The sequence below is a fragment of the Vicugna pacos genome, chromosome 3 (genome assembly GCF_048564905.1).
Source record: "Vicugna pacos chromosome 3, VicPac4, whole genome shotgun sequence".
Classification (NCBI taxonomy): Eukaryota; Metazoa; Chordata; class Mammalia; order Artiodactyla; family Camelidae; genus Vicugna; species Vicugna pacos.
The window spans coordinates 58,220,119-58,232,662 of NC_132989.1; the positions used below are offsets into that span (position 1 = coordinate 58,220,119).

The following is a 12,544-nucleotide window of genomic DNA, read 5'->3' on the forward strand; positions in this document are numbered from 1 at the left end:
TTGCATATCCACATGAAAAAGAATAAAGTTAGATCTTCAACTTACATCGTGTGCAAAAATTAACTCAAAATGGATCAAAAACTTAAATGAAAAAACTAAAACTATAAAACTCAGAATAAAACATGGTGAGGGGAACTTCATTGGATTTAGCAATGATTTCTTGGATATGGTACCAAAAGCATAAGCAACAAAAGTAAAATTAGATAAATTGGACATCAAAATTTAAAACTTCTGTGCATTGAAAGACACAATGAACAGAGTGAAAATGCAATCTACAGATTGGAAGAAAATATTTGCAAATCATACATCTGATAAGTGACTAATACTTAGAATATATAGATAACTTCTAAAACCCAACAACAACAAAAATCCAAATAATTTTAAAAAGTGGATAAAGGTTTCAATAGATATTTCCCAAAGGAAGACAAACAAATGGCCAAAAAGTACATGAAAAGAGGCTCAACATCACCAATCATGAGGGAAATACCTGATAAAATACTACCTCATATCCATTAGGAACTCTACTATAAAGAACAAAACAAAAACAGAAACTATCAAATTTTGGTGAGGATGTGGGGAAATTGGAATGCTGGTGCACTGTTGGTGTGAATATAAAGTGGTGCAGCTGCTATGAAAAATAGTATGACTGTTCCTCAAAAAATTAAAAATAGATTCACTGTAAGATCCAACAATTCCAATTCTAGGTACTACCCATTATAATTGAAAGCAGGGTCTCCAAGATATAGTTGCTCACTCATATTCATTGCAGCATTATCCACAACAGCTAAAAGGTGGAAGCAATCAAAGTGTCCAATGATGGATCAGTGAATTAAAAAAATGTAGTACATTCATATGATGGAATATTATTTAGCCATCAAAAGGAAGGAAATTGACATATGTTATAATATGGATGAAACTTGAGGTCATTATGCGAAATGAAATAAGTTAGCTAAAATAAGACAAACACTATATGATTCCACTCATATGATATGCCTAAAATAGTCAAATTCATAGAGACATAAAGTAGAAATATGGTTGCCAGACACTGGGGAGATGGAGAAATGGAGAATTGTTTAATGAATATAGAGTTTCTGTTTTGCAAGATAGAAAGAGTTCTGGAGATTGAATGCATAACAATGTGAATGTACTTACTATTGAGATCTTTGCTTAAGAATGTTTAAGATGTTCTATGTTACATGCTTTTACCATAATTTAAAAATTGTTTAAAGGTTACATAAAAGAAAGTTGTGGAATAAGAGTCATTTATATAACACCATTTTTACAAATAAATAAATCATAACTTAAAAATTGAATTAGGGCATAAGTACTAATTAAGGATAAGAGAGAAATGGGACATTTTTGTATTTTATTTTTACCTTTAGTATATTTTAGAATTTGGTCCATGAGTATATATTATCTTTACTTTGAAAAAAGTATTTAGAAAGGTAGATTGATATAGATAGGTAGACAGACAGATAGACAGATGAAAAGATGCACATACAGTTGGGATGGACCATGTGAAATTGCTGACATTTGATCAGTTTTGACCCACAAAAAATGGCAATCTCATACAACTCAATAACATACAAGAATTAGTAAAATAAGACAAAAATAGCAATATTTACAATCCTTTCCAATTTTAATTATATAAATGCCCAAAAAGATAGTTCTAAAAGTCTCAATTTAGTGTTAAAATGTTAGTAGTTGACTGAGTTTTTGATATCATAGCCCAAGTTGCTTTATTTGAAAGTTTGCTTGCAAGTATTCGTGTTTGTGAAATGTTTTAGCTCATTGAATTTCAAAGATTAGAATTTAGGTCTCACTGCATGGTTTACATACAATGCATGTTCTGAGACTTAAACAATACAGACATATGCAGCATCTTAAAGAATATTTCTAAACCAGTCGACTTTGTTGATTGATTTTCATAGAATGTTTTTCATGTACTAATTATATCAAGAGAGAATATTAGAATGTCACTGAAGTGGAATTGCCCTTTTTGAAACCTGTATAAAAGACACAGAGCAGAAAAATCATGATTGTGAATGAGAAGCTTATAGTGTTTGGTTCAAAAATCTTTCTTCATCTGTGATGGAGCTCAATTCCTTAGGCAGATAATGTATAGTAACATTTGAAGCATATAATAAATATCCTTTCTTACTAATGTATTACATTTTATTAGCTAGATCAATATTGCTGTAATTTCCACCCATTAGCATCTCATTGCTTTGAAGTACATAAAAATATTTACATTAACACTGATCAAAATTGCAACAGCGTGTATTAAAATATGAATGACATGTAATCAGAATTTTCCATTTCTACTGCCTCCAGTTATTTGTGACCCCAGATATGAAGTTCAAGTTTATACTTAATAGCACAATTATGTAAATCTGTAATTCTAACACTGAATTACATCTGGTAATGATCAATAATTATATTTATGTATGATGTGAAGTTAATACTGCCACCATAGATTAATGTAAACAACAAAATTATTTCTGCAGTTGAGAGCTAACAAATCATCATAAACAAAGAGAACTAACACAATCTCTTCAGAGCCTAATTTCTCCAGCAGAGTAAACAGATTTTTTATTCCCAATGCATGTAAAGCCCCCAAATAAAAAGAACAGAACCCTACCAAAAACATCACGATGGCTGAATATTTCACTACACTTTTTAATTCTTATTTCAGCCTTCAGAAAAGTGAAGATATTCTGAAGTATCTAATAAGCCTTTATTGAGAAAATACTGGGAAAAGGTGAAAGACAGAAAAAAGTAGAAATTCTAGGACAATACAATTTAAAAACCAATTTGGAAAATTACATACACATTTCTATATATTATGGAGCTCAAGGTCTTTCCATTAAAAAATACTCTGCAAATATATCAGAACATTGTCAACAGCTATTATGTTATTTGACCCTTTCTTGAATTAGAGCCATAGTGAAAAGAAACAAAAGCTTGAAATAATCAATATAAAATCAACTTTAATTTTCAACAGTTAGGAATGTCTCAACTAGGGAGAAGACATGGGAATCATGCTATGTATCTTTGCACTGCTTCGTGCTGTGTAAATTGTAGAGATGAACTAGACTGGAATTCAATGGAAAGCACTGAAGAGCAGATGCAGTATTATAAAATGATTACGCTCCTTGCTCAGACTAAAATCAATATCATATTTCTTATTTCAACAATAAGGTTAAAAGAGGAGGAACTGACAATAGGAGGTTAGGCATTTTACATCTGTTTCATTTATTCATCATTTCATCATTCACTTAGCTTCAGCTGACATTCATGTAGCGCTTCCTATGGGCCAGCCACTGTGCTAGGTAGTTTGTACATAAGGACTTGTTGATTCTCACAATTATTCCATGACATAGGTATTACTAATATCTTGATTTTACAGATGAGAAAACCGAGGCATATAGAGGGGTCCAAGCTCACATAGTTAAAAAATGGAGGAGGTAAGATTTAAACCAGTTTTGCCAGAAACTATAATCATGTTCTTTGCTTCATACCACACTGTATAATCCAAATTATCAGTATTATGTAGTGGAACTCTGTTAAAATACACTTTTTGGCTCTTTAATTTAGCCCAAAATAGAGGACTGGACATCACTCTGCTTCACTTCAGAGTTTCTCACCTTTGGCATTATTGACATTTAGGGGTTAGATTCTTTGTTTTGGGGGCTGTGCTGTGCATTGTAGGATGCATGGCCTCATCCCTGGTTTCCTCCCTTTAGATGCCAAAGCACCTTCCCACTCACGTGTGACAACCAAAATGTTCCTTGGGGAGCAAAACTACTCTCCTGCTGAGATCCACTGAATCCTAGCCAAATCCTATATATAGTAAAACACACTTCTCAGTAAGTTCTTTTCAATAACCTAGAACACTTGTCCAACAAAGGCCAGATATGATGTCTATTTCCAATCTGCCTAGGAAACTTCATGTATTGATTCCATCAAGGGTGAATCTGGGAAATGAAAACTGACAGCAAGAATGAGTCATTTCCATGTAACACCTTCTCCTGATGATGTCACCAGCCATGGGAGGCCCCCCTGTGCTTTATGGATTCTCATCTCTGACATAGCTTATTTTTCACTTGTGACTATATTGACAGTACACAGACATCTGAAAGGAGATCATTTCTCCTGTTCCTTACTCACTGACACAACTACTCTACAGATTCAAAGATTGACTGCTTCTAAGATAAGGTAAAACCTACTTTGTGAATGTATTTCTCTTGTTAATTTAGATGAAGTTCTAGTTTCTTTTTAAAGGTCATCTTCTTTTCAGCGCTACCCAGACAGGGGTCCATACGGTGTTGCTCTGGATTTCCATTGTAACTTAAAGGGAAACTTTCACAATGTCCGGAGCCCCTGATGTCCTGCAAATGAAGGAGGAGGATGTCCTCAAATTCCTTGCAGCAGGAACTCACTTAGGTGGCACCAACCTTGATTTCAAAATGGAGCAGTGTATCTACAAAAGGAAAAATGATGGCATCTACATCACAAATCTGAAAAGAACCTGGGAGAAGCTTCTGTTGGCAGCTCGTGCCATTGAAAACCCAGCTGATGTCAGTGTCACATCCTCCAGGAATACTGGCCAGCGAGCTGTGCTGAAGTTTGCTGGTGCCACTAGAGCTACTCCCATTACTGGCCGCTTCACGCCTGGAACCTTCACTACCCAGATCCAGGCAGCTTTCCGGGAGCCGAGGCTTCTGGTGGTTACTGATCCCAGGGCTGACCACCAGCCTCTCATAGAGGCATATTACGTTAACCTGCCTACGATTGCTCAGTGTAACACAGACTCCCTTCTGCACTACGTGGACATTGCCATCCGGAGAAACAACAAGGTAACAGTTTTATGATCTGAACTAGAGCTTGAGAATAAGTGCTCTAGAAACAGGCACTCCTCTGCACATTGTTAGAGCTTGGAGTTGAGCCCTCTGGCTGGCCGATGAGCACATATATGTAGGTAGTGTGCTACATGAGGGGCAATTTTTTCGCTTAACACCACAGGATTCTCTGGCCCAGTGAGTGGAGTTTGATAGTAATACTTGCTACGAGTGAAATAACTAACTAACTAACTAACTTAGATTAATTCTATTCACTTTCATGCCATAGAAACTTTCCTTGTGTTGGCAGTAAGAAATTATTGGCTGATAGCCTAATTTTTTCTGAACAATCCTAGCCACCATCTTAACAAGGGAGAAAAAAACGCAGAATAATTTTAAGTGTCTCTGCAGAGGCTCCTTGTGACATGACATTCTCCTCACACTGTAAGTTTCCCCCCAGCGATCTGGTTGATGGACTTACACTTCTTAACTGGTCCCTATAGGACTTTTCAGGCAACTTAACCAGGGATAATCTTGTTCATCCTACCTTTTTGGCACAAAAATGTTTCAAAGACAATACATTTACATGAAATGTATTTATTCAACAAACATATGTATAGCAGTTACTATATGCGAGTCACTGATTAAAGAGATTCACAAAAAGTAGCTTATGTAACTCTCATAGTACTATGAGGTGGGCACTACTATTTTCATGATCACCTCAACTTTAAAACAAAGAAACTGAGGCACAGAAGATTTAAATAATTCGCCCAAAGTCACGTGGCTAATGGGCAGCAGAACCAGGACTTAGAAGTGGGCAGTGTTTCCAGAGCCCGCACTCCCAGCTCTCAGCCCTGCTGCCACTCCAGAATGCTCTGTATCATTTTTTAAGAGTCTTTTCTTTGCTAACTAGAAAACACCTCTACATTTCTGTAAAGAAAGGTTTTCTATTGTTAATATTTTTATTCATTTAAAGATTTCCCATTTGTCAGAATAGCTGAGGTTTTTGAGACAAAGCTCAAAACCCGAATTTGCAAAATGGAGCCCTGAGGCAGATTTTGCCCACAGGGGTGTGTGTGCGTGTGTGTGAGTGTGCGAACAGTAATGAAATTGTTATTATTACATTATTTGCCAATATTTAAAGCTTTGGGAAATTTCTCAGAAAAACATGGATTTCAGATTTTTAAAAAATAACTGGAAGATAAGAAAATAACAGATTCCGTTTTCCTATACGGCAACAATCTGTCACAGCTTAGCAGCTGTCCTTTTTACATGGGACATGCAAGCCTCAACATTCCCTTCTACTTGCCTCTTGCCAATCTTACTATGTTTCTTGCTGGCTTCTGTGGGAATTTGAGTTTGAGACCCCTGCCCTAGTCCCTCAAAGGACTGAAAAGGAGTAAGACAGATCTTAGTTCTCAGAGGACACAGAATTCCAGGGAGGTACCATTTCTAGAACTTAAGAACAAGGTAAAATATTAGGCGTAGAAAAATGTCCCGAGGCCAGTGATTAAATCTGCGTTACAAATTACAATAATGCAATGTTATGATTTATAAGAAATATGTATTTAATCATTCAGATGTCCAGATGCATATTTCTCATACATGTTTGATCTTTGTCCATAGTTCCTGGCTCACAGCTCCCCGAACTCTTAGAATTTCCTGAGTGATGAGAGTAATAGGGGCATTTTTGGGTAGAATATTTCGTCTCTGGTCCTCAGTTCCTGAAAACGCTTCAGAAGCATAAAGCCAAAGTCTTGTTATTTATAACAAGCCCTTTAGCACCGCAACTAGGTTTATGTTAAGGAGGTAACTTTCGGAAAGCACCTAAGAGGACTGTTTGACAGACGAACCAATCAGGAATAGAAGAGCAGGCCTTTCGGTCCCACCCCCCGATTTCCGCAGAGAGGCAAAGGGGCTGGAGGTTGAACCAATCACCACTGGCTAACGATGTAATCAATCATGCCTGTGCCACAAAGCTACCACGGAAACCCGGAAGGGGCGGGTTCGGACGGTTTGCGCGGTGGTGGAGGTGGTGGGGAAATGGCGTGCCCTGGAGAGGGCGAGGGCGCGCCGAGCCCTTTCTCCCTGCCTTGCCCTACACGTCTCTTCAGCCGGCTGTTCCTGAGCTGTATCCTGCAAGAAACCAGTAATCTAGTAAGTAAGTGGGTTTTCTGAGTCCTTTGACCACTCCAGCAAGTTAATCAAACCCGAGGGCTGGGTGGGGGCTTGTGGGAATCTCTAACTTACAGCCAGTTGGTCAAAAGTGCAGGGAACAACCTGGACATGAGACTGGCGTTTGAAGGGCGTGTGTGGGGTGGAGGGCGGCGGAGGTGGTCAGGGGTAGGGGGGAGAGCAGTTTTGTCGGTCTGAGCCCTCAACCTGGAATCTAACTTTATCTCCCAGTAGTGTCAGAACTGAGCTTAACTGTAGGGTTCTCAGCTGGTGTCAGAACTGCTTGTTGGTGCGGGGCACCTCTCACTCCTACAGTGGAAACTGGATTCCAGAACCCTATTAACTATAAAAGTCAGTAAGTCTGACTTTAAGTAGAATTACCCTGCCATTACCCTAGAGTAGGCATAATATCCTCCCCTTGATGAGAAATAGGAATTAACTTAACAAGTGGGGCAGCATTGATTGTTAAATTGGCCCAGATGTGCAGAATGGAGGTTTGCAGAAGGGTCTAATTTTGTCTTTCCATTACTGAACACAAAAAATCTGGGCTATTTTGGTAAAAATATCATTGTATTTCTAGACTTTGCATATTACTTGGGCTTCATTTTGGCCAAAGAATTGTGTTAAAATACAAATTATTCTACATGATTCTCTAGTAAACAGATAGTGGAATATATTCTCTGAACTCCGTGAAAGGAGAAAATATTTAAGGATTTACTTACAGAAGAGAAGTCTATCAAAAATATTGTTAACTTTCCTTAGATATACACTGGAATTCACAAAAACTTAACAATGGTTAAACAGTTTAATTTGGAATGGTGGACAATTAGTTAGTTAGAGGAAGCAGCTGATACCTGTGAGACTCCAAATAGTCTGTAATGGGCATAAGTGGTTATGTAACAAAACCTTAGTAGGGAAGTTAGTGAAATGCTTTGAACCAAATCTGAGGGCACTTGATTATAAATAAAAAGTAACAATTAAGGAAGAAAGGATCAGGCACTTCATGAATGCCATTTTTAATGAAACTTTTCAGAAATCCTAGCACATTATAGGAACACTCACTGTAATTACATGGATATCTTCACCAGTATTTAGGTTCATAAATGTTTATGGTTTCTTGGTTTCTTGGTTGATGATCTGTGTGCAACTGATACTAGGCACTGAACAAATACTGATAGACCAGGCTGATTTGGCAATTAGCAAGTCAGTTTGACAACTAGAAGATTAAAATATATTTAGGGGGTAAAACCAATCCTGTGCAGTTTAAAGGAAAATATGGACTTATGTATTTGGGGACCTAAGTTTAAAGACTTCACCAATACCCAGATGAAGAAAGCTTGGTAGTTAGCCCCTGAACCACAGGACACATGTGCTCAAGATTTTATGGTTTGTAGTATGTAAGCCAGTGTATATTACATTATATATTTATCCTTAAATTGCCTATTTAATAAATTCTCTGTCATTTAAGGTGTGAATTTGTTCTTATTTATTCATCTTTCTATGGCCATTTTCAAGTTCAGAATTAATTTTTTTTTTGAAGAATCAAAAAGGAAACTTACTGGTTGAATCTGACTGATAGGAAAAGATTCCATTCTGCCATATAGACAGAGCAGACCAGGTCTGTGGCATCCTGGATAAGGAGGTACATAATAAATAGGGCAGAGTGACAAGGTCTGGGTGGAGCAGAGGGACTGGCCATTCAGAGATTGGTTATCTTTACCATGGCTGCAGACCATGAAAATGAGAAAGAAAAGTGCTCTTCCAGTGGTGTTTTAATAGTAGAAACTCGAAAAAACTCAGATAGGTGGTCCAAAACAGGTCATCCATCCAGGGGTCCTCTGAGAAGAAGATTAGGCATTATATAAATTGGCTATTGTTCACAACAAGCCAACCTCAAATTCTGTGGCTTAAAGCAGTATCAATTTACTGTCCAACGTGAATTTGGGAAATTCCATTGCTGGTTTTGCCTCTTGGTTTCTTAGATGATTATATTTCACTGGAGAATCTGATGGGCAAGAATGTCCAAGATGGTAAATACTGTAGGCTGATGGCTGGGGAACCTTAGTTCTTCACGGACCATTATCCTATGGGAGTCTAGATTGGTTCCTTACATGGCAGTCTTAGGGCAGCATTGTTAGAGGGCGAAGACTTGCGGCCCAGGGTCCAGTACTTGTACAAACTCAGTTCTGTCATGTTTTATTCATTAAGCAAGTCATAAAACTAGCTCCAGTTCAGTGGGTGAGGAAATAGACTCAATCTCCTTATGGGAGGAGTTGAGAAGACTCTGTGGATGCACAACAGATCAGAGACATTGAATCAATAGTGGGCACTGAAACCAGGGACCCAAGACCGTTTCTATCAGAGTTAGAGAGTGGGGAAGTCTAGAGTAAATTTCTAGGCAAAATGTGGGTGCCCATAGTAAATGTAAATGTTTGAAGTGTTATTCCTGTGCTGACTTACACATGTTTTGGATATGTTTGAAGATTTCTAGGGGGAATGAACATCTAAAGAATGAGGCTCCTAAGCAGGGATTTTTCTGTGGTAGCATGATTTTATATATGTGGAACTATTCTTCATTTCTTTCACTAAAACAAGCTTTTAAGTGCTATGGTTACAGAATAACTCTCAAGTCATACTGGATTTAGTGTCTTAAAGCTATATGAATAGGAAGTGTTTCCTACTACTTTTCATTGTAAAACAAACTCAGAAGGATTGTTTTCACAGGATCAGGAGCCAACGGCAATTATGCATGGATCTCAGAACTCTAGGGCGTTTTTTCTTATATCTTGGAGTTGACTTCTGCTTTCTAATGACTACTCAGTACAGCCAGAAAGCAGAGGATACCTTATAGTTCTGGTGGTGATTTCAATAAAAGGATCATAGTTCTAAGCCTTTGTTATTTTAAGTGAATCTTAAATCCAGGTTTATGTAATCACATGAATGACTGGTTTGGTTTGGTATTTTGTATTGTCCGCAACTGATTAGGTTTATCTCTATGTTATCATTAGATTACACTACAGTGATCATGCAACCGACATAACTCAGAGCCCTGAATACATTTAATGAGTGAAAGTGATTATCTGAGTTCACTCTTCAAATGTCTAGTGTATTCTATAGGGTGGTCTACATATTGTTCCCAATGAGATCTTGACTTAGTGTTAATCTTCATTTGACTTCTTAATTATGGCAGATAATAGATCTAAATTACCTTCCTTAAATTAGATCAGAAAGATATGATTAAATTGCACTTCTGACCAAAGTATCATTTTTCACTTACTGAAGAACAGCATGAACAATTCCTATGTTTCCACACACGTTAAATTCTAAGGTTTCCTCCACTGTGCAAAGGTGAGCTCTATTTCCCTGTTATGGTCTTTGCACCAGGAAGCACACACCACTTCTATTTAGCATGGATTTGTATCAGATTTGGGTTTAGCTGCACTTTATATGTCTTCTAAGTAACTGTGAGCTAAAAAAGTTAATTTTTCTCTAGTGTTTAAAATTCCCTGAAGTTGGCAGAACAGGGCTGGACTGGCAGCTTCAAAGCTACCTCAGGTACGAGTTCCTTTTAGGTCACCCCTTTTATCATTCCTAGGGTGTGCCCATAGAATCCAAGTTGACTAGTGGAAATCCTGGCATCATGTATGTGTTCTAGAAAGCAGGATAAGGGAAGAAGGGATAAAGGATACCTCCTTCGTCTTCAGGTATATACTACTTACTTTTAATCTTACTGACGCAGTCACATAGCTGCATCTGCAAAGGAAGCTGGGAAATGCAGTTTTTGAACTGGGTGCGTGGCAGCCCATCAAAAATCGGGATTCCATTGTTAAAAAAGAAGGGGCGAATGGATATTGAGAGGCAACTTTCAGTCTTTTCCACGGTACTTAGTAAGACCTAGTTGAACTGAATATAAACCATTATGCGGAGACTTTTGATATGTGCTTTGAGAATCACTACGTGGCAAGGTGTTTGAAATCACTTAACATATCATTGTTTGGTGCTTCATGTTATTTCAAGCATAACCTGAATTTAGATGATCAGAAGATGCTATAACATCTTAAAGTATGAATCCATTTATCTTCAATTTTTGTACTGATGGCAACAGCTGCATCTTACCAATGAACCCACATCTGATAGAAACATGTGTCTGATTTCTATTTTAATCCTGGCATAGTAACTGTGAAAGACTTTGGTTGGCACTTAGTTATATTGCTAATATGTCACCTACTATTATTGCTACTGAACCAGCTTTTCTGTCACATCTCTTATCATGTAGCAGATCTGTAATCCTCACAAGTGAGCTAGAATTATATACTTTGACAAAAATTTACATCTTAATTCTATGCCTAAATATATACACCCCCCGACTCATGCATTTCACATTTTGTCTTCTATTTTCACTTAAATTCTAATACTATTATCTAAAAATTGTCAAACAATCAAGACTGAAAAGAAGGAAGTCAACTAGAAAATTATACAGTTGGCAACACTATGTACAAAATGATAAAATTGTGTATATTTATTACTTTAAGAAACAAGATGATTATTTTGTTTGCTTTCTTTTGGTTTCTTGGACAGGACATTACACCTTACAATTCTTACTTGACTCAAAAGTTTGTTCTTCATTGCCATTAGTTAGAGTACTGTCAGTATCCAGAAATCAAAATGTCAGGTTTAAAGATTTTTTTAACAAAATGTTCTTTATAGGTAGTTGTATTCGTTTATTATAAAAGTTCCTAAGACTATTTAATAATTATGATTATTTCATTTTTTGTATGTTTTTGAGTCATTATTTCAGGTAGACAACCCCAATGGACCAGATCTTAGTTTCTTAATAATTCTTAGTTAATTTTCGTTTTCTATGCATCACCTTGATCTAGGACTTTATTCTCCTACTATAGTGTCCATTTTTTTAAAGTGTAAACTTTTAGTAAAGTATAAAATAGCTACAGAAAAGTAAAATATCATAAATGTATATCATGAGTTTGTGACAAGTGAACATATATATGTAACCAGCCCCAAGATTAAGAAATAGAACTTTACTAGACCCCAAATGCCACTTGTACCTCTTTCTAGTCACTGTCCTCTTTCCTGACTTCTAGCACTAAAGATTGGAGGCATCTATTTTTATAATTTATATAAATACAATTATGCAGTACATAAAAATTTTTGCTCACCTTCTCTATTTAAAAATATGTTTTTAGATTCATAGATATTTTTTGTGTAGTATAGTTCATTCTCGTTGCTGATTGATTTTCTGTTGTCTTTGCTTTTCAGTAGTCTTCCTATAGTGTGCTTTTGTATAGTTTTCTTTGTAATTATTCTGCATGGATTTCATAGCACTTCTTAAATCTATTGGTCAGTGCCTTTTATAAATTTTGGAAAATTTGCAGCCAATATCTCTTCAAATACTCTTTTTAAATTGAGGTATAGTCAGTTTACAATGTTGTGTCAATTTCTGGTATACAGCACAATGCTTCAGTCATACATGAACATATATATATTCATTTTCATATTCTTTTTCACTG

General features: G+C 36.6%; 1 protein-coding gene and 1 non-coding gene across 2 annotated transcripts; both read left to right on the forward strand.

Annotated features, from left to right (window-relative positions):
* Positions 1-4,362: 4,362 nt before the first annotated feature.
* On the forward strand, positions 4,363-4,874 carry LOC102545753 (small ribosomal subunit protein uS2-like). Its single transcript, XM_015244848.2, has one exon. It carries the CDS (start codon positions 4,371-4,373, stop codon positions 4,872-4,874), a length of 504 nt encoding a protein of 167 aa, XP_015100334.2. The 5' UTR covers positions 4,363-4,370.
* Positions 4,875-4,919: 45 nt separating this feature from the next.
* Positions 4,920-5,074, forward strand: LOC116280125 (small nucleolar RNA SNORA62/SNORA6 family). Its single transcript, XR_004189459.1, has one exon. It is a non-coding gene; the product is annotated as a small nucleolar RNA SNORA62/SNORA6 family (small nucleolar RNA).
* Positions 5,075-12,544: the final 7,470 nt, after the last annotated feature.